The following is a 23,546-nucleotide window of genomic DNA, read 5'->3' as shown; positions in this document are numbered from 1 at the left end:
ATTGTCAAATGCTGCCAGGACACCCACTTCTGGTCACTCACGTGCCCAAAGGACCCTGCCTCAAGACGGTTTCAGCATCATGTTGTGACCTTCAACCTTGGCGTGGCAAGACTCAGCTTTCCTGCTGTCCAGAATGCTGGCTATTCTCTTGGCTGTAGTCGCTACCTTCTGGATGGAGAAGTTGTCGACAGCAGTGTGGGTGCATGAGAGCGTGATGGGAGGTGTGGAAGAGAGAGCCTGTGTCCCAGCAGCTGCCTGCTCTTCGGCCAGCTGATTCCTCAGTGGAGAACCCTCCAGCTTGATGCCAGATCTCAAGGGCTCAGGGCCATGGGGCCTTGAGGTCTGTAAACATCAGATGCTTTTAACGCTGCCATTCTTGCTTTGCCACAGGAGCTCAAAAAGGGAGTCCCTCCCTCTGTCCATGAATAAGGCCTGCCTGCCAACACCAATTCCAGCTGTGAACATGTAATCAGCTCTTCTATGGCCCGAAAAGGGGAGTCCCAGAGGCCTAAATTTAATTTTCATGCATATTTGTCTTCTCCCTCTACTTTATGCAAACACTATTTTGTCGCCAGCACAGGCGCCAACTGTTTTGTTTGGATAATTGCTCGAAGTCAACCCCAAACTACAGGGAGCTCGGTTTTTTCAGAGAGCGCATTTTGGTTAATTTTCGGTTAACCAAATGATCTCTTCCTTCAGCTCTGCCTTCAGGGTTTCGGCGATGATTTCTGTAAACATTTTATTCATTTCGAAGCAGTTCACCACCAGCGTCAGGTCTATTATCCTCTGTCCTGGGTCGGTTGGAAGGAGCAAAGAAACAGGAGTTCCGCAGCCCCACGGATCATCTGCTACTGCTGTTTTTCTTTCAAATAATTCTCTATTCATCTTGCCACAATCAGCGGGTCCTAGAGTGGCTGTAATAACCCAAGTAGAGGTTCGTGGCTATAATAGGGATGAGGGGAGAGGGAAAAATGAACTCTTGTAAAACAAAGATCTTATTTTTATGGAAATGAATAGAAACTCTAAGTAAGGATGAGACATATGGAAAAGCATAAAATATGAACAGAACGTTTTAAAATAGAAGGTCTTCAGAAATGCTCCATATGGCCCAGCAGTATTTAAGGTAACAGAAAATAGCTCATGTTGCAGCTGCTGGCGTTCATTCCTGGGGTTCAGGACTCAGTCCACAAAACTGTACTTTCCAATTTGTCTTGAAGAATGCTTCCTTTGTCTAACTCCTGGGGCTAATTCTTTTAGGGTTTGGGGGAGAGTTAAATGCAGTAAGTTATTAATTAAGACCTACCATTTTAATTCATTGTATTTCATTCTTGACGAAGGGAGAAATTACTCATATGTTATGTCTCTTTCTACCTTACGTGATAATCAATAGTTATGAAATAGTTATGAAAACTTCATGTAGTTTTAGAGCCTGTTTGGAGCTTAGGGGATGTAGATACTAGAGCACAGTGATAACACAGCCCTCGTAATGGAAACATCATTCTAAAAGTGACACAGGACATTAAAATGACATCTCCTAAAAGCCCAGCCTGCATACACCACTAATACCGAGTAGTCAACGATTACTACATAAAGAGTCAACCAAAACAATTATGCACTTTACCGAGGATTGTCAGATTGTTGCCATGGTATTAAAAATGACTTGGGAAAATCAGTGTGGGAACATCAAATGAGTTTTGTTATTCAAAATTCTCCACAGATAATATGCATCTCAGTATACTTCTTGCCCGGTCGAAAATGAAGGGAATATTTACTTCACCAGATATGAAACGGAATCACATTGAGTGATTGCATCATGATATGTCATATGCCAGACTTACTGTAGGAAAGCGCTTCTTTTTAATATCCTGGACTAATATGTGACTCAGATCTGTGGATACTGGCTTGGATTTTTCTTGATTTCCATCTTCAACTGGAATGTGGAAAATGAAATAGAAATAACAGAGGAAACAGAGGAACGTAAAACTCCACTCAAAATTAAGGAGTCTATTTTTGTTTGTTCAATAAGACCTTTTCATTTTTCTGACAGCTTCAGCAGTCTCACTCTTACTTTCCTTGCCTTTAAGTTTGTAAATTCTGCCAGGACGTTTACCATGCTATTGTAGGGCCATCCGTTTCTCGTTTTATTTTGTCTGCACAGTCCTGATCAACTAATTTCATTTTTTCCTGCCGCTAAACCATTTTTTTTTTTTGGCTGCATTGACTGGATGTTTGGCTTTGTGTAGACACAGCCTCACTGTAAGTTGGCCCCCTAATTCAATAATTCACCATGAAGACTGGTTTTCATCCTCAGTGTGTTGAACAGGCATCTAATCAACCATTAATTTCCTTTTTGTTGGATGAACATAGTAACTATTTCTTTCCCTCTGATGAGAAGCAGAGGCAGAGAGGATTAGAGGTTGCCCTAAGTCAGAAAGGGAGGTTGTAGAAGTCAGCCTCAGGAATACCTACAGTCTTCAGGAGTGATGTGGTGGAGAAAGGCCAGAATTGGGAAGAAAAATTGATGGAGAACTGATGGATAGGTGCACCTGTGGGTTGCTAGATATAGTGTTCGGCACTTTGAATGGAGCCTAGAAGGTTCTTCTACCAGTGAAGAATTGGACAACCTTGCACACGTCTCTTAGCTTCTCTAAAACTCTTTCTTTGTCATCCTCAAGTGGAACAGAGCAAATTTAATTTTCTTATAGTGCATCATGGCAGTATTTCCAATGGGAAATGGGAAATTATGCAGATCATTACCTGGTACCTTGTCAATATCACTCTGGTCTTTTGAATTTATTAAGAGATGGTAATAAATTTTACTATATTTATGAGTATGACTTATAATAAGTTACTTCATAACTTATCTATCTTTTTATAAGCATTCCATTTATTTAAGAGAAATATCAGATGAGCTTAATAGCTTTCTTATGAATTGAGACACTTGTGATGGAGACCAGTTCAAACTTAAAAAGAAGTGCAGTTATAATTAATGTGATATGGTTATACTGGCTAGTTTTATTCAAGGTATTTTGAGTAGACATGGATATCAATCTGAATTACATTGATCTTATTTTTCTAAAGTAAATGGAATTTGGAGTGAAGCCTCAGGGATGATCTGAACCAGGGAATCTGAGAGTCTCTAGGACCCTCCATCATGTACCTGTCATTCTTCCTTCATGTTGCCTTTGTTTCCTCAGAGTAGCTTCTTCAATGAGGACAAAAACATGGTCTCTAATAACTCACAGCTCATATTTCAGAGTATCTCTCTTTGGGAAGGAGTAGAGATGTGGTCTTTTAGGTCCTAAGAACAAAACTCTGTTGAGAGAATCTGATTGTCCAAGCTTGAGTCAGTTGCACAAAACCATGGCAGGGAGTGTGGCACCAACTTGGATGATTTTCCCATTGTAGTTGAAGAAGGGAATATTCTAATAATAAGGAAGCTCTTCTTTAAACTGCTTTGACTCCTAGGATCATTGGCCTAAAGCAAGTTTGTGTGTGTGTGTGTGTGTGTGTGTGTGTGAGCAGACAGAATAAAACATGATTACTAAATAAGTTTAATAACGCATTGTCAACAGAAATTCTTCTTTATGAATTTGCTTAAATACTTAGAACAATGACTTTTGTATGTTAATGCATTTATTTAGAAAACACCTCTTGAACCCTCACAGAGTGCAACATGCTAGGCACTGGGCTGGACTCAGAGAAGCATAAATATGCAGATTCTTTCCTGAAATAATTTACAACTTTTTTTGGTTAAAAATGGCATACTCACCTAAGACTTTGAATTACAATGTGCTCGTGTCCAGTGAGAATACAGGAAGAGGTTAGTGTCCAGTGAGAATACAGGAAAAACTAGAACCACTTTCTCTGAGTATTGGCAAAGGACTGTGGGCCTGCACAGCAAGCGAAGGCTTCATAAAAGGAATGGTACTCATCCTGGGCCTTGAAGACTAATAGGATGTAGACAGGTAGACAGTATTCCAAGTGGAAGACATTCTAAGTGGAGTCAATGTACAGGGGTGGAAAGGAGGACTCAGTGCCAAGGTAAGGGGCTGAGTGTTTTGAAACACCATTATTCTGCATAACTTTGTACCTGATATATTATGTACACAGTTATTTTGCTTAGAAAACGCCCCATATAAAGATAGTTCAAAAGTTGACTTCCTTTTATTCCTTATCTGCTTATCCCTGTTCTGATGAATTTGTGAAGCTGTATTGCAGTTAGTGGGTGTCTTGTCTACAGTACAATAAAGGAGAATTGCTCCAGTGCTGAATCCTTCCTTCCTTAATGAGCATGACAATTTCTTTTATTTAACAGAAACTTATGAGCCAAGAGGTGGTATGTTGAGAGTTTGATCCTATTTTATTATTGAAAGTTGCTATTTACGTACAAGTTTTATGGAGCACCCACAGTGATGAAATTGACATATCCAGTCTCTCTCCTTACGAAGGTTGGAGTAATTTTGAAGACAAGATAATTCAATAAGCAATTTCAGGTGTTGATTGTTATTATAAAGCTAGTCCAAGGAACTATGAGAACATACAGAAGAAGGAGCTAAGCAGTTCAGAAGTTAGGGGAAAGAAAAAAAAGAAAGAGAGAAGTAGAAATTGGTCAGAGAAACAGGGTCTGTGGAAGAAATGCCAGATAGAAAAAAAAAATGTCTGAATGTCAGGAGACAGTGTCAGAAGTATGATGTATCCAAGGAACTAAAAAGAACTCTCTGTCGTCTTTCTCTTTCCCTTTCTTGTCTCTCCTTTCTGACTCCCACCATGATTATGATTAAGGTCAGAGAGACAGAGCTGAGAGATATATGCTTATTCACTAATTTTTTCTCTTACACTGTTTTCAGATCTCTTGAAATAAATTCCAGTTCCTTCCTAAGATGGAGCTTAATAACCAGAACCCCATATTTCTAATATTGAACATAAAACTGATTCTGACCAAGACTGTCATATAAGAAAGCTAGCAATGTGCTCTTGGGTCTAGTAATAAATGCATGTGATACAATTAGCTTTATTCAATTCTGCCATCACGCTTCACTTTGGATCGCCTTTAACCAAGACTCAGTGTTGTCAATGACCCAGATCCTTGAGTTCTTTTGTGCCAACTTTATCAAATCTCACTGATAGAAATTTCATGGACTTGTTGGTGTTTACTATTAAGAAGACCATTCAAGACCCTGAGATGTTAAAATAAGTGATTTCTCTTTTCAGTGTGGAAGGTTATGCCTGTCAGGAGGAGATGCCATTCGGTCTTAATGATTACATGTTATTAAATTAATATTTTAATTGGGTTGCCTGGTTATTCTAACCCCCTATGGCCTCAAGGTATATTTCTTTAACGTGATCTCTCACCATAATTGTCTTCTGCTGATTCAAAGAAGTGGAAGGATACTTGATAAAAGAGGAGATCATCACTCAAAATCACTTGCCTTGCTGGTGTCAGCCATCAGGCTAATACATTTATTTGGACAACAGTGGGTTCTGACAGAACTTAGAAAGTTCTCTTTCTCGGTTGTGAGATATGATGGATGTGCCATACCGGTGACCTTTACACAGGGCCACATGTTAATATTCAGGACCTCCCTTTTGTTGGCCTCAAACAATGGCTGTCATTAAGAAAGCTTGGTTTGCCAATATGCCCTCTGTTAGGATGCTGGACCACTCCTGATTGGTCACTGGGAAGTATCATGTGCCTTTGATGGAAATGACATGGAAGATGTATGGTCAAAGTGCTGTGCTCAGCACCACTGCTGTGCAGGGGAGAAAACCACTATGACCCAAATAGCCCTGCACTCAAACAATGTCGCACCAACCAAAGACAACATATTGGGAAGAAAAATGCTTGTAAACTGTGTGTGTTGGAAGATGTATTGGCCAGACGGCCATAGGGCAATCTTTGAACCATTGAAATCTTTAGAAATATTGTTTGGTTCTGAAACAATACTTACAAACCTAATTAATCAAGCATAGATGGTTTATTTTCAGGCTTTCCACAGTGTGTTGCTTTAATGCAAGAATAGGGTCTGTCGGATTCTTTTTGCTATTTCACAGAGGCACGCAGAAACTCAGCATGGGCATTCATGTTCATACAAGTTGAAGCTCTAAATTTCAAAATAATATCTACATAGATCTCTGGTGAGCCCGTCAACAAAGGCCGGGGTTAGGGGTAGCCTGGATTCCTTTTTCAATTGTTCCTGATTCCATGTGTGACTTTTTCCCCCCACCTTTCTCCTTCATTTTATTTGTCAGAATTATTTATTCACAGAATCACTGAAGAAAGATCACCATTTCTGTGGCATTTTCTAGCTTGAGGGGAAACACTTTTACTTTTTATTTTTTTTTATTAGCAGAATAACTGTCATGAAGGTTGCCTTTCCTGAATATGTGCTACTGAATCACCATTCTTTTCCAGTCTTAGTATCACATTTTAAAAGGGTCATCGGGAAACCACACATCCCCCGGGGGAAGGGTGAAAGATGTGAAAAACATTTCATGTTAGAAAGTAAGGTGCCATCTGGAGCGATACCACAGGCAGGTAGCACAAGCCTTTTGTGTCTCAAGCAAGCTGTGGCTGAGATAAGCTCATCACTCAGATGAAAGAATTGTCCAAGTACTTAGTTGCATGCAAAATCGTGCTGGGCCAGAGTTTTAGCAAGACATGAAATATTACACTGAGTCATGGCAGTTGAATTGTGTGAGTACAATCCCCGAGGGTCAATTCCTGGTTATTTATTTAGGGGCAGGTTATCAAGTTGGTGGATTATCCAAGTGCTCCCCACTGTGTCCTCCAGGGCTATGTCACTATTCACCAGCTGGTTAGAATTTGAAGAGCAGGAGAAGGCAAAGGGGCTGAAACTCAACCCATGATTATAAAGCTTGCAAACAATTCAGATGAAAGATTTGGTGGGAGGAGAGATGTTCAAACTCATTATTTATCAGGAAAGTACAGGCTAACACCACAACACAGTACTGTTTTATACCTGCCCGAATGGCAAAGATTGAAAAACATAATCAAGTAGTAGCAAGTGTTGGCAAGGTTGTGGAACAGTAAGAAGCTGGTGGGAATGTAAATTGGTAAAAACACTCTGGAAAACAGTGGGTATTATATAATAAGGTGGAAGATGTGTATACCCTGTAACTTGGCTATTGCACTCCTAGAGAAACTAGAATACATGCAGCCGAGACGTGTGCAAAAATGTTCACGGCAGCCTTGTTTGTAATATTGGAAAACAAAACAAAACTTGATTTCACCCAAACACCCATCAATGTGAAAATGGATGAATAAATAGTGGATATTTATATAATGAAATTGGGTTGGTCTGTGGCTATTTGTTTTCTTTAAACTATGTGTATACATCGTATATACTCTTGTGGGCATATTGAGTGGTAAAATATGAAATTGCCTACATTTGGCCATTTTTGTCCTACAAAATAGCAATTGCGTATGGTAACACAGTGTTCTAAAAATAAAGAAGAGCTTTTTTAGTGTAGTTCAGAGACTCATAGGACTGGAGGGCTCGAAGATAATTTATAGATCATTTTAATTCATCTATAGATGAGGAAACCAGGGTCTGGAAACATTCATTCAATGAATCCACCAGCAACTAAGTGCATTGACTCTCAAATTACACTCCATGTTTGAAAGGATCTGTAGTCTAACTTAGACGTTTAAAGACAAAACGTTCCACTCCACTTCTATGTCCCTAGGTTGAAAAGTTTCTGTGATTCTGTGTACTTAAAAACCGAGTAAGCCTGAAGTATCATGGGAAAAGAGGTGGTGTCATGGGAGGACAGTGAGTTACTTCTGAATGCCCTTCAGTCACTTTCTGATGTGTGGTGAGAGGTGGAAGGTGGACTCTGTGTCCTTTCACTAGAGCGATACCAGGACAAGGACCATCCCTCCTCCAGAATGCAGGGACAGGCACCTGCACACTCAGCAGAGTACCTGAGCTGTGACAGGTGCCTGCTCCTCCAGTAGCCACTTCATTGTCCCACATCCATGGTGGGTATCAGCAACTTCCCCATGAACCAAGGCACAGACCTGGAACTCCCTTTAAAAACTGACTGGGCTTCTGGTGTTTGAGATGAAACTTGTTTGCCCTTTTGATTGGGGACAAGGCTCTAGAGCTGGTGACTGTGGTGAACTGTCTCTCTGAGAGAAACAGGCTTGCTGGGTACTTACTTATGTGCTCTTTCTTTCCCCAAGGAAAGAAAAGGGAAGTGGTTACCCTCATACAGGTCTACTGAAGGGGAGGATGGAGGGTGATGTGCACGTGGAGAAGGGAAATGCTATAACGCTAAAGAGCATCCATTGGAGGGGTGAGCAATTCATTCACTCATTTGTTTTTTCTAGGAGATGTTTCTGAGTGTGCACTATCTGCCTAGTGTTTGAGATACTGTGGAAAACGATTCAGAGATGGTACTTGCCCTCATAAAGCTTACATTCTAGCCAGGAAGATTGACATAAACTTGAAAACAATTAGATATATAAACTATTGTTATACTGAATAAAAATCAAACAGGGAAAGGAGACATGATGGAAGTTGGGAGGCCATCTTGGAATGAAATGGGGAGTAAGCTTCTTTTAGAAGCAGTTACCTTTTAGATCAATTAAAATAAAAAAAATTAAGATATTTATTCTTCTCTGAGTTCTTCCTTTCTTTATGTAGATCTGAGTTCATGACCTCTATTGTTTTCCTTCTCAATGAGAACTGATTTTAGCATTTCTTGTAAGGCAAGTCTGCAGACAATAAATTTTCTCCACTTTTAAATTATTATTTGAGAAAGTTATTTCTCCTTAAGTGTTGAAGTATAATTTTGCTGGATATAGAACTCTAGGTTGGTGTGTGTGTGTGTGTGTGTGTGTGTGTGTGTGTGTCCTCCAATATTTTGTTAATGTTTCATTCTACTCTCTTCCTGCTCATAGTTTCTGATGAGAAATCCACTTTGATTCTCATCATTATTCTTCTAAAAGGTGCTCCCTGCCTCCCCCACCCCCTGTTCTTTCAAGATCTTCTCTTTGTGTTTGGTTTTCTACAGTTTGAACATGACATAGTTAGATGTAATTTTTTTTTCCTTTTTTGGCAGTTATCTTGCTTAATATTCTTTGGGCAGCCTGGATCTATGGTTTGGTGTCTTTCATTAAGTTTGGAAAGTTCTCAGCCATTACTTTAAATATTTCTTCGGTCTCACTGTCTTTTTTTTCTCCTTATGGTATTCCAAATAGGATATGTATGTTATATCCTATAAAATTGTCCCCTACTTCTTGTATGTTCTGTTCTTTTAAAAAAAAATTAAATTTTTAATTTTTTCCCCCATTCCTTTCTCTCTGAATTTTCGTTCAGAAGTTCTCACTGACCTCTCTTCATGCTCACTGACTCTTTCCTTGGCCATGTTCATTGTACTGATGAGCCCATTAAGTATGTTCCTTATTTCTGTTGCAGTGTTTTGTATTTGCAGCATTTCTTTTTTTGTTGCATTTTTGGTTTTTTTTCATTTTTTAATAAAAATTGTATATATTTATAGTGTACAACATGATGATTTGATGCGTGCACACACACACACACAGTGAAGTGATTGCTGCTTTAAAACTAACATGCCACCTCCTTACATAGTTACTTTTTTTTTTTTTTTGGTGTGCAATGACAGCACCCGAAATCTACTCCCTTGGCAATTTCCAGTATTCCAGTATTGTTAACTATACTTACCAAGCTGCACACTAGATCTCTACATGTGTTCATCCTATATAACTGCAACTTTGTACCCTTGGACTAACATCTCCTCGTTTCCCCCACTTCTCTGTCCCTGGTAACCAGTATTCTGCTCTCTGCTTCTGTGTGTTGAACTTTGTTGGATTCCACAGTTAAGTGAAATCAAGTAGCATTTCTTTTTGATCCTTTATTAGCGTTTCTGTCTCTCTCAGAGAAACAGGCTTGCTGGGTACTTACTTATGTGCTCTTTCTTGTTGTCTGCTTTCTCTATTAGAGCCCATCACATATTAATTGCAGTTATTCTAAATTCCTTCTCTGATAATTCCGACAGCTGTGTCATAGCTGAGTCTGGTTCTTATGCTTGCTTTGTCTCTTCAACTGCGTTTTCTGTTCTTGCCTTTGGGCATGCCTTATGATTTTTTGTTGAAAGCCAATCTTGATAGATGAGGAAATAGGAACTGAGATAAACAGATCTTAGATGAGGAAATAGGAACTGAGATAAACTGATGTTTGTGGTGTGTGTGTGGGGTGTTTATGTTAATCTGGCTGGGGGGTGGGCCATGTTTAATGTTTGTTGTAGCTGTAGATGCCAGAGGCTCCATACTTCTTCAGTGTTCTTGCTTCTGTCTCCCCTCTGGACTTGGGCTTTCCCTCGCTATTCTTCCTCAGAGAGAGTCTTCATCTTCAGCTTTTCCAGCTGTAATACATTATTATTGCACTGGAGACCTAGTGGTGCAATGATAAGGTGTAGGTGGGGAGAAGTATTTTATGATTTTATGATTAAATCTCAGTCTTTTAGTGGGTCTGTGTTTTTGGGTTGTGACCTTCCCAAGTATTTCTTGGCTTTTCTTTTCTCCTCCTTATATGAGGCAAGATGGCCAAATGGGGCTATGGTGGAACAAATACCCTTCCCTTGGCTGGGATAAGGCTCTGGTATGCCTTTCTTATGGAGAGTGCTCTGGGCATAATTTGCAGTGACTTTTCTTCCCTTTTCCTGTGTCAGAATTGTGAAGGAATCTTTCTCAGATCCTCAGCTTGAGAAACTGGGGTGGGGAGACAGGATTCTTCTTAGGCAAAACCTACTGAAGTCTAGAGACCCCATAAAACTGTAGCCCTCAGGAGTTTCTCGCTCTCAAGCTGCTCTACGCTTAGACTCCAGCTTCATCAAAATTGCCATTTAAATGATCCTACCACTTTATGGCTACAGAGGCTTCTACTCTAGGTACACTGATCTTGGTTTGATTCTCTGGGTTTACCTGTGTCTCCAGGTGGGGTGCCAGTTTATCCTGCAAACTCAGTTCTCTGGGTTCAAGTGAAGTTGTTGATTTTTATTTTGTTTAGCTCTTTCCTGTTGCAAGGATAAGAATGTCAATTTCCAAGCTGTTTCCATGTTGGAGCTGAAACTGGAAGTCCATTTCTTGTATTTTCCCCCATTTTTATGATCATCATCCCCATTTTACAGATGAGACAGACCTAACACCGACTGGCTAGCTCTGAACTGCTATATAAACTACCATTCGCGTCCAAGTTGCCATCCCTGCAACCTTTGGCTGACTGTCAGCTGCCTTCTGACTGGCTTCCACTCTTGCTCCCTCCTGCCCACCTTCCCTTAGAGATCTTTCCAAAGGTGAGTGCGGCTGTCATGGCTCATCTATGTGACACTGTTAGTAGCTTTCCATCGTACATTGTGCAGCCTCCAGACCTCGCCTGCTCCTTCGCTCCCGCTGACTTCCATTGAGCCACTGGGGCTGGCAGTGTTGGGAACACAACTCAGTCCTTGTCAGGCTGAAATTGTCTTTTCCCCACTCCCGAACAACTAAGTTCTTTTCAACCTTCAGGTCAGTGTCAGAGTAAATGTTGCCTTCGTGAGTCCCCACCCATGTTTCTCTCTGTCAGCCCCTTGTATTTTCTATGCCTTCACTCACTACAATTTGTAATCGCTTAGTTGTGACCTATTTTTGGCATCTTCCCCAGGAGCTTGCAAACTCCATGAGGTCAGGGGCCACGTTTGTCTTATTCTGTTGTGTTCCCAGGATCAAGCACAGGGCAAGACACAGAGAAGGCATTCAATAAATATTTTTGAACAAATAAAATGAGGCAAACTCTGGATGGATGGAAAAGATATTGTTTTATCCTTCGAGTCCTTATTGCTGAAACAGGCCCTTCAGGAGCTATAGAAGGAGAGATGAAGGGACATTGTCAATAACAACAACAATAATAATAAGAGCTAAGGCTTGCTAGGTACATCCTGTGTGGCAGGCACTGCTCTGAGCTGTTTATTAACCTACTCTGCATCTGAACCCCATATGGTAGGTGTTCTCATTACTGCTATTTTATGAGTGTGGAAACGAGGACAGAGGGCAGTGGGGCAGCTTGGCCTGGTAACACAGAGATTTCTTTGACCCAAGGAGTCTGGGCACAGAACTTGTACACTTGGCCTCTGAGCTCTACCACTGCTCAGGGCTTGATGCTTCACAGACTCCTACCGCGGGCTCAACCCCATTGGCTTAAAAATGACTCAGTCCACAGCTAGAAGACATGCTGAGTGTAAGGTGGCGGATTCCATTAAAGTTCACGACGTGGTCAAAAATCCTTTTAAAGAGTGTATTACTGGAGTTCTTAGCATTAATTAAAGACCTGTTTAAGGGTTGTGTTTGATTTTAGATACATAGGAGATGACATCAATTAGCTTTAGCCCCAGTTGGTGCCAACAGTTAAGGGCAAAATGAACCTTGGGGAATTAATGGTCCCTGGGTTTCAGTAATCCTTCCAGGACAGCTGCCTCTAGTTTTCCCATAACATGAACACGCCAGTGAGGAGCCCAAGAAAGTGAAGAGACTGAGGGGGAGGATATAGACACGTAGAAGTCATATGCTGAGGGATAGCTGCCGGGCATGGGCACAAAGTGGGGCAGCACCTTCCTTGTTGGCATCTAGAGGGGCTGAACATGCAGGAGTTACCATATTTGTCATTTTCTTTTCTTTTCTTTTCTTTTTTAACTTTTTTATGTTTATTTATTTTTGAGAGAGAGACAGAATGTGAGTGGGGAAGGGGCAGAGAGAGAGGGAGACATAGAATCCGAAGCAGGCTCCAGGCTCCGAGCTGTCAGCACGGAGCCCAACGCGGGGCTCGTACTCACTAACCTCGAGATCGTGACCTGGGGTGAAGTCAGACACTCAACCGACTGAGCCACCCGGGCGTCCCACCATATTTGTCATTTTCTAATGAACAGAAAATGGATAAAATGAATAAATCAGAATCTGTCATGACTTATCATGAACTACTTTGCTGCCTGAGAGAAAGATAAATTGCTTCTGTGAAATACATTCAGCTCTGAGGCTTATTTTATTGTACCTTGAAATCTCCTGTCTGCCACGATATTACTTCAAATGAAATTAGCAATGGATGCAAGACCTGAGCTGCGAGATGACAGGCAGAGTCGCCTACACATGAAAAGAACTTGTAAAACTGGGATATTGGGAAGAATTTTTTTTTTAAACAAACCACTCCAGAAAACAAAGACCCCAAGTATAGGAAAAGTTGGAGGGGCAGCCTGGGAAAGCGGCTAGAATGCGGGCTTTCATGGAAGCTGATTCCAATCATTGGGCCACAGGCAGATGCCCTTTCTTCCTCTGCACATTAGAAGCACTGCCGATAGCATTTACTATGGGCCAAGGCATGGGTCCCAGGGCAGTGCCAAGTCCATGGTCAAGTGCCACAGCTTGCTAGCTGTTATGGTGGGCATTTATATTCCTTCCTTCGCCAAACCCACTTCATGACAGTTTGCTCTGGCAATGCTGACACTGATTGGGTAGTAGAAAAACAAAAATCCCCTCAAAATCTAAGACCTGAGTGCCCAACCCTAGCTTCTCTGATGTTTGGCTAGTGATGTGGACAAGGTGTTTACTCTCTGACCTCAGTTTCCTCCTCAGGAAAATGAGGAAGCAGGAGGGTTATTGTCAGGCTCAAGTGGGATTACTGATGGGAAAACATAACATATAAAGGAATATACAAGTTGCAAAGTGATACAGAACGCTGGTTTCTGAAATGAAGACTTGTCCACAGAGAGAGCGGAGAGAGACATTTTGACTTCACGCTTTGGCACGTTCATGATTGTTTGGACTGAATAATATTTATAACAGTACCTGAAATTTCTGATGAGTGAATTAGACAAGTGTTTCCCTGATTGCTTAACATAATACCCGCGGAGTTTACGAAGCCACAGGTCTGGGGTCCTGGGACCACGTATCTGTATTTTTTAAAGCATGCCCAACATTGGCTAATGTGCAGTCAGGATTGGGAAATACTGCATTAGATTCAAGAGATGTGTGACCTAACAAAGAGTCCTGGACTTTAAATCATGAACAGTGGATTTTGGCTCCAGTTCTGTCACTATCTTGGTAGATAAATTTGAAAACTTTTTTTTTTTTTAAAGACTGGAAACCACTGGAGTTTGCGAAACGGCCTTCCATTTTCCACAGTCTCCGGTTGTTTAATGCTAAAACAACTGGTTGTTCTATGTGATTCAGGCAACCTGGTAGTTGTGTCATAGAGGAAACTTGAAATTTGCTCTGGTGTCCATAAACCTGAGAGGCTCTGGGTTTCTGTGCTGAAATCCATTTTGCTATATATCAGCTGGTCAATTTAGTCTCAAAATGATCAATTCTGTTGGCCTGAGTAAACTTTTGTCATTGGATTAGTATCTGGTACATGATAGGAGCTCAATAAATATTGGTTATTCAATTAAATAAGCATAGTCACCACCAAGGTGACTTCATCATCCAAGTCATCATCCAAGGTGGCTTTAATATTATTCCTCGTATGTAGTATTATATATAACCATGTATATATATGTGTGTGTGTGTGTGTGTGTGTGTATGCTTATCATATAGCAAATACAGTGTTACTTATTTGCCCTTCTAATAAGATGAAATCCCTGATGCAGAGATAGTGAGATTCAGGCTCCTAGAGGTATTTAAGCAGAGGTGGTTGATGAAGGTGGTGGGGTTGAACTTTAGATAATCTATAAAATCTCTTTCCACTCATAACTTTTAGAATGTGAAGGTGTGTAGAGAGCCTTTGAGACTTCCCTCCTGTTCTTGATGGTTGAACAACAGAACAAGGGCAGATCAAATGCCACTGGTTCTAGCTTTGTAGGTTTTCCTTTGGGATCGAGAGTCCCGGAGCTACTGTTTTGAAATATTCTAGATAGTTCTTTGCATTCAGGAAAGCCTGACGGATTTGTGCACCACTTCAAATTCTGGACTTCAAAGTGAAATGAGGCAATCGATTAAAATGAAAATAAAAGCTCAATCTTCCTAAAGTGTTGGAGGTAGACAAAACGTCTAGAACCCTCAAATCTGCGTATGCACAAAGCTTGCATATGCATTCCCATGGTGCCTAGCTGAATACTTATAAAATCATATTCTGAAATGAAGATGGTATGAACAGAAGCAAATGATACTGTGACTTTTACAGGGCTGGCCATAGGCCAAAGATGCAAATTGATGGCCTGTGGTGATTCAGAGAGCAGATGTGTTTTGTGGAGCCCACGCTGTGTTTTTTAAAAAACTCGAGTGAGTTACCAACACTTAAAAATCAGAAGTTTTTACATAAATAAAAAATATACTTCTGCTTCTCCTGAAAATCCAGAACAATCCGTCTAGACTGGGCTCACATGCCCTCATGGCCACATAAAACAAGGTCTGAGAAGTGGCCGGCCCCTGTGGAAGCACGGCATGTACTTCCAGGGTACCCCCTCCTTGGCCCTTTCTCCCTTTTCTGTTATCTGTAAGTCCCCTTGCAGGGACATTTGCTTTGATTCCTCCTTCTGCAGACAAGGCTGTGGTTTAAGAGGAGGGCTTCCTGGTACCTAACACGGCCAGCGCCCTCTTCGCCACTTGACAAACACCTTGAGAACAGGGAATAGGAATCTGGTAAAAACTTGTGTGCCCTGGCACCATTTCTGCCACACAGAAGAACTCGTGGAAATAGACTCGCTTCCCTTTCCCATTCCACACCTCCTGGCTTTTCCTCTTTTGTACCTTCTACTCCACAAATCTGAACACCTTATTTTTTCCCCCCAGACTGTTAATAACTCTTCTGGGGCAACGTGGGTAAATTGGAACTATTGTGGATCCCCAAGTTTCCTAGGCCTGATGTAAGAAATAACTACAAACTGGATGGCTTAAAATTGCTTTCTCACAGTTCTGGCAGCCAGAAGTCAGAAATCCAGGTGTCAGCAAGACTGGCACCTTCTGAAGGTTCTGAGGGAGAATTCACTCCATGCTTTTCTCTTAGCTGTGGGTGGTTGCCGTAACCCTTGACGTGCTTTGGCTTGGAGATACCGTATTCCAGTCTCTGCCTCCGTCATGACGTGGTGTTCTTCCTGTGTGCCTGTGTCTGATAAGGACACTGGTCATACTGGGTTGAGGCCTCGCTCTAACAGCCTCAACTTGATTGCATCTGCAAAGACTCTATTTCCAAATAAGGTCACATTCACAGGTGCAGAGGGTTGGGGCTTCAACATACCTTCTTGGGAGACACAGTTCAACCCATTAGCCTCAAACTAGTTTTCTAACCTGTAAAATGGAGTAATAATAGCATCTGTGAGACATGGTTCTTGTGAGGACTGATTCATCTTGTCCAGGTCTTCACATGGTGCTTACAGCAAAAGCATGTTCAGCCTTTTGCCTCATTTGCTGTATCTTTTCCCTCCTCCACTTCTTCCACTTTGGTACCCTGGTCCTTGGCTTCTCTGTCATTTCTGTTTGTTCAGTATAGAAATAGCAAACAAAAAAACAAAATCAAATATTGCTTAATTTCATCCTTCCCATCATTAATTTAGTAGGTAATACTGAAGTCCATTTTTTTAAATGAATGTGTTTGTTTTTTGCAGTGTTTCCAGGAAAGGTCAGACTCCAGGGGCATGTAGAAGACTACTTTGTGCTCAACAGTACAGTATACTCAGGTCTCCTGCTCCTGCTGTAAGCACAGCTTTTTCTGAAGAGGAAAGCCATGGAGAGGCCAGTTTCTCCCAAACACCATCCAGTGAATGGGATGAGACCCGATTGATCTTTGCTGTCAGACAAGAAATGAAAAAGAGAGCCAGAGGAGCACCCAATGCGGCCTGGAGTTGTCCACTTTTGGAAAAGTCCATGACAAAAAAGCCTATTAGACCCAGTCACAGTCACGCCTGTGCATCTAGAGGCTGCAGGAACACACGGGAATAGACACGTGAGGCTTCAGAATTAGCCCTCCTTCGATTCCAGGGGTGATTCCGCCCCACTTGGTAAGGATCACCTTGTGGCTCTTAATTCCGTTTTTTTTTTTTCAATTGGTCACATTTTGTTTTTAACGTCATACAAACAGCAAAGCTACTGACCCAATGGCAGGTCTTATTCTAGAAGGTTCTATAAGAACTGTATCAGTCGGTCTTGAATGGAAGTCTTCTTGTTGCCGAGTATCATATTGGAGGAGAGAACAAGTGTGATTTGATGACAAGTAATGTGATGATTCAGGTGTTGCACCTGATAATGATAATGATAATGATAGTGATAATGACAATGACAATTATTACTATCACGATTGCTTCATCCCCCATTTAACAAGCTCTCACCATATGCCGTATACTGTGCTGAGCATTTCACATTATTTTATGAAAGCCTCATATAACACCTTTAGGCAGGTATTGTTATTATCCCCATTTTACAGGTAATGAAACTGTGAATTCATAGCACAGGATAATGTATATTATCCTGTCAAAAATTCTCATGGGAGTAATGATTAAAAGTAAGGAAACAGACCAGAAGGAACGAGCTTCGAAACCTTGGAGACATGGGCTCCAAACTGCTTTGTCCCATCTCAGTTCTGTAGCCATGATCAAGTCCTATAAATGTTCTTTGAGCCCAGTATTTTCATCTGTTAACTAATGACAATTACTGCCTTGAAGAGATGTAGTTAGAGGATTGCTCTAAATGAAGTTCACTGAACACAGCAGGGACTGAATGGTGGTGGTGATGGTGGTGGTGGCATTTATGGGGCTGTTGTTCAGATAGGAGGTGAGAAAATGTGAGGAAACAATGTATATTCTAGACACTCTAGAACTGTCATGTAGAAGGATTATAGTAGTCTTACATAGCTTTTTTTTTTTTTTTTGAAAATCTTTTTGGTATATTTCGCTTCAAATGTTTATAGTTTACTGGAATTGACCAATGGAAGAAAGAAACAGATTTTGACTCAGCACAAAGAAGAACTTTCTTTGAACTAGAGGAGAATGTACTGCTTGGGCTCAAAGTGGTAAAGGAGGCACTGGTAGACCTTCTACCAAAGATGCTGATTCAAAGATTTCTTCATTTCTGGGAAGCTGGGCTTGAGCATGGGATGCTGAGGATACTGGTTGGGTAACATGTTTTTCTCTTATTACGTGTAAGGCAATGTGCTAAACTCTGAACATACGTCTCCAATTTTGATCCATATGGCCAGCCTCTGAGAAAAGAACTGCTATTTTCCTGTGCTTTGGATGCAGAATCTGAGGCCCGTGGAGATTCTGTAACTTTAGGGCTGGAGTCAGGATTCAAGCCCTCCATTTCGACTCCAGGTCAGAGTATACCTCTATTGATTTTGAATATGGCAATAATGGCTCTTGGGGATTGAGCACTTACTACATCCTAGATGCTTTAATTTTAGCATGTTCTTCTCTTGGATACTTAACAAGTTTGCTTTTTCACTTCCTTCAAGTGTTTATTGAAGCTGTCACCTACATGTGACATTTCTTAACCCCCTTTCCCGCATTATTTCTCTGCTTTGGCTTTATTACCAGCTGATACTTACACATTTCTTCATTTGCTTATTAAGTAGTCCACTTCCTCGTCCCCACTCCCTCTCCCCATAGCTAGGATGTAAGTTCTATAAGTGCAGGGATGTTTCCTGCTTTATTCTTTTCTGTATCTCTAATGTTTAGAATACTGGCAGCCATATAACAGACGAGTATTAGTGAATGAACAAATGAATGAACAAATTTAATCCTATTAGTGACCTTTTGAAGTAGGTAATACAACCCTTATGGTTCAGGTAAGGACAAAGAGGCTTAGGGCAAGTGATGTGCCAGGATTTGGATCTATGATGGTCTGACACCAAAGGCTTGTTTCTTCTATGACACCACACTTCTCTGTAAGACAGTTTGTTACAAAATGCATCATTACCGCATTGCATTCAGGGAAGGAATTCCTATTCTTTGCTTATGACCGAGCCTTGATGTGTCTTGACCTGTCTAGGTTATATTCTATTGCGCAAAGTTCCAGAGCCACATCCACGTTCTTCTGTGGAATTCCCTTGCACTGATTTTTGAAGGCAACGAATTAGTCATCTGCCAAGGCTGCAAGTCCAAATCTGCAAATGGTTATTAAGCATCTAGTTTTCGGAAAGTGGTATGTCCGGCATTCTAAAAGCTTTTACTTACCTGGAGATAGAGAAATGCCATTTCACCTTTATTTCCAGGAAATAATTCTCACACTGAAAAATCCAATTCACTAGAAGTTTTTCAGTGTTTGGCTTAGGTATGTTGAGTGTATAGTGGGAGGTGCCCAATACATACCGGGCACAGTATGCGATGAACTAATTGAATTGCCGAGAGATAGACTGGCTCTTGGACACCCACTGTAAGGAAGGTACTGTGCACTTTAATCTCATGCATATTTTTTGAAATGTGAATGATCCCGTAGGTGGTTCCAAATACTCTGTACATCTACACGCTATTCAATGTCCTCTAAAAACTTGTGGGAAGTGGTTTAAAACACATAACTTGTCTCACTGTACTATTGAAGAATTAGGCTATTAGGAAAATGGGCAGAATTTCTCAGGGAAAAACCCTACATAGGGAAAAACCCTACATAGGAATAAATAGATATACATGGAAATCAGATGGAATATGTATATATTCTTTTTCAGTATTGGCTGTATTGTAAACATATCTCATCTTTTACATAAAAAGTATTTGGTTGGGCAAAGAAAATCACTGAATTTATTATTAATATTAGTGTGTACGTAGGTGTTGTATAGACCTGGATCAGCGAATTCCTGGATTGTTTTAATTTTCAGCTGGTTTGAAACTTCTTTTTTTTTTAATTTTTATTTTAATTTTTTTTTCAACGTTTATTTATTTTTGGGACAGAGAGAGACAGAGCATGAATGGGGGAGGGGCAGAGAGAGAGGGAGACACAGAATAGGAAACAGGCTCCAGGCTCTGAGCCATCAGCCCAGAGCCCGACGCGGGGGCTCGAACTCACGGACCGCGAGACCATGACCTGGCTGAAGTCGGACGCTTAACCGACTGCGCCACCCAGGCGCCCCTGATTTTTAAATGTTTTTATTTATTTTGGAGAGAGAATGAGCAGGGGAGGGGCAGAGAGAGAGGGAGACACAGAATCTGAAGCAGGCTCCAGGCTCTGAGCGGTCAGCACAGAGCCCAACGTGGGGCTGGAAGTCACGAACCACAAGATCTTGACCTGAGCCCCGCAAGATCATGACCTGAGCCGAAGTCGGACACTTAACCGACTGAGTCACCCAGGAGCCCCATGGTGTGAAACTTCTAATAAAACGTAGGGAGTATTGCCTTTTGGATGTTTCAATTACTAGTTGGGAGTCTACGTGGGCTGTGGATTCACTTGTTGTGTATGTTCTCTGAGGCCACTTAGTTTTCCATGCAAAAGCTTTTCCCTGATTCCAAATTGGAGGCTCTATTTTAGTCATGGATTCTTCTGTTTCCCCTCTGTTTAGCAGTTTTGAACAGTTTTCCTTGAACTAAAAACGTTTATAAGGATCTTGTAAAAATTATTTTTTGGAGGGGGTGCTTTTAAAAAAAATTGAATGTTTATTTTTGAGAGAGATAGAGGCACTGAGCTCGAGCAAGGGAGGGGCATAGAGACTGGGAGACACAGAAACTGAGGCCGGCTTCAGGCTCTGAGACACCAGGCTCCAGGCAGGGCTCAGACCCAAGACCCTTGAGATCCTGACCTGAGCCAACGTCTGACGCTCAACCAACTAAGCCACCGTGCGCCCCTGGAGGGGGTGCTTTCAAACAGCAGGAAAGGAATAGATCGCATTTTGTTTTCTTAAAGCAATGTGGGGAACCATGGAAGGTAATGCCAGGGATCTCGCTCTCTCGCTCTCGCTCTCTCGCTCTCGCTCTCTCACTCGCTCTCAGCACATTGCAAATGTTGATTTCTCAAACATCCAGTCATCAGCGGAGACCTTCTGCAAGTCCCGGCGGGGCGGGTGAATTCCACCCATTTCAGTGCCACTCCTCCCTGTCTGCCTTCCAGGTTCCCCTGCGAGGCCTCCCAGCGCCACAGGCCTCTGCAGGAGAAGCCAGGCCCCGTCGGCCTCTTCGGGGGTCTCCCAGAGTCCCCCAGAGCCCAAGCTGGAGAACAGGGTGGCAGACGCAGCTCTGGCTGACCCACCTCTCCAAAACCGGCCCTGGGACGCGTCCGGAAGTCCGGGGTGGGGGTGGGGGTGGGGGGCGCGGTTGCCATGGCACTGGAGATGCTCCCCAAGCATCCTCATGGCGGGGGGAAGGGGGGGGAGAAAAGGGGACCCAAGGCGGACGCCTCCCTCCACGGCAATCTGGCAGGGGCGCCCGTTCCTCTGCCCGCCGGTGCTCCCACCCACCTTCCCTTCCCTCCAAGAGGTTAATCAAGGTTTGCTCTTCTCCTCCCCCCGCCTCCCCCCCCCCCCCCCCCCCCCGCCGCCCACCCCAGCGTTTCCATACGGCTTGTTCACAGGCCCCTCCTAGGCCGAGGGTGAATGCTCCCTTACACTGACCGCTGCGAGGGAATTGTCCGCGAGTGCTGCCCATCTTCGAATCAATGCCTGCCCAGAACAACAGAAAGGGCCTCAGATGTACTGGTTTCCACAGAACCATTGTTCGGCTTTTGTGGAGCAGTTTTGAACCTAATAAATAATGTCAAAAGTCTCTATCGCCGCCAAAAATGTTCCTTTTGAAGCATTTCTAATAGTATTTCTGTTCTGCGGTGTCTCCCGGTGTCACAAAGAATTTGTGCCTCACAATGGGGATGGGGTACACGGCGTGCCACTTCGCACCGCGCCTGCAGGGACTGTGAGGACCCCTCTCTGTTTGGCTCTCGCAGGTAAATGGCTTCATTTGCCAACTCGAGCTGTGGTTTAGGGATGTTTTCTAAGGGCCTTTTGAATTTCTAAACAGAGGGTTGGGACACCTAATTGAATGTCTGTAATTTAATAGTTAACATGAAATTTGATTACTCCTGAGGTGCCTAGGGGAATTCTTCAGACCATATGAAGGTCTTTATGTCAGAAACCCGAAGCTGGATCCTCCCTTGAGGTCCCGAGACTCTTAGAACTAAGTTTAATGCAAAAGACATACTGAGTTCTCTTATTGGTGATAAAGAAACACTGGAGAACCTTAGCTAACATTCTATCAAATTGGTCATTTTAGGCACTACTGTTTGCTTCGGTTAACTTGGGTTAAACACAGCGTCTTTTCACCATGATTTAATGCGGAGACTGACTCTATCAAATGATTTAATCTTACTTCAGTTTTTTACCTGTAGTATTCTTTTTCTCAGCGTTGAAAGAGAAACGCAAATCAATGAGACCAATACATCCCTATGGAGATTTGCACTCAAGTTCCTTGCTATTTTCCTCCCCCAGGCTTGTATTCAGAGAGTCTGATAAGTGGAGTTCATAAATCCTCCTGCATTCTGACCCCCCCTTCATTTCAAATTAGTATGTAGAATATGCCTATATTCGAGACCTTATCAAATCGAACGTCCAAATTTACGTCTCAAATTTTAATAGGAATGAAATGTAATAACCAGTAACTGCTTAACATTTAGAAGTCTGGTTAGTCCTTTGAGGAAGATTTGATTTCCTGGCATTCGCTAGGGGTAATGCGCTTTAAAGGAAAAAAAGGATCCCCGAACTTTAGAGCTTACCTTCTTCCAGACTATGGTTTTATAATAAATACATTTTTTATTTTTAGTATTTATGGATTGACATGACTTTATTGTAAGAGAGCATATGGGTTATCAGTGGTGGTCGCTATTGTTTCCTGAGGGGATAGTGGCACCTGCTCACCAGAGTTCACACGACAATTATAAGTTCAACTTCATGCCATTTGGTTGGAGAGAAATGTGTGGTTAACTCCTGGGTGTACGTAAAATTTTGATTTTGGGATATATTTTTTTTAATATTTATTTATTTTTGTTACAGAAACAGAGCACGAGTCGGGGAGGGGCAGAGAGAGAGACACACACACACAGAATCCCAAGCAGGCTCCAGGCTCTGAGCTGTCAGCACAGAGCCCAATGCAGGGCTCAGATCCACGAACTGTAAGATCATGACCTGAGCCGAAATTGGACACCCAACTGACTGACCCATCCAGGCATCCCTTGATTCTGGGATATTTTAATTTGCTATCTAATGATGAGTTAGTACAACTTTTTCAGATCAAGAAACTATTGCTTTAAGTGATTGTAAAACAGTTAATTAAGAAATTTTTTTTAAAGTTTATTTATTTATTGAGAGAGAGAGAGAGAGAGGGAGAGAGAGGGAGTGGGGGAAGGGCAGAGAGGGGAGAGAGAGAATCCCAAGCAGGCTCTGCACTATTAATGCAGAGCCCGACTGGGGGCTCGAATTCATAAACTGTGAAATCGTGACCTGAGCCGAAACCAAGAGTCGGTTGCTTAACCAACTGAGCCACCCAGGTGCCCCAATTAACCAAAAAATTATAATCGTTAATTACAAGGGTGGAGAATGTTTTTGATATCATCAATAGATTCACTTGTGGAAGTGAAA

At 42.0% G+C, this 23,546-nt stretch overlaps 1 protein-coding gene across 1 annotated transcript; it reads left to right on the top strand.

Moving 5' to 3' along the window:
* Window positions 1–15,451: 15,451 nt before the first annotated feature.
* On the top strand, window positions 15,452–21,532 carry CB4H12orf42 (chromosome B4 C12orf42 homolog). Its single transcript, XM_047867346.1, is given in 5 exon segments — window positions 15,452–15,503; window positions 16,710–16,847; window positions 21,035–21,216; window positions 21,219–21,383; window positions 21,386–21,532. Coding segments are annotated over 5 exon segments (684 nt in total).
* The last annotated feature ends 2,014 nt before the right edge of the window (window positions 21,533–23,546 follow it).

Source organism: Prionailurus viverrinus, chromosome B4 (assembly GCF_022837055.1).
Source record: "Prionailurus viverrinus isolate Anna chromosome B4, UM_Priviv_1.0, whole genome shotgun sequence".
Classification (NCBI taxonomy): Eukaryota; Metazoa; Chordata; class Mammalia; order Carnivora; family Felidae; genus Prionailurus; species Prionailurus viverrinus.
This window is presented reverse-complemented; position numbering and strand designations above follow the sequence as displayed.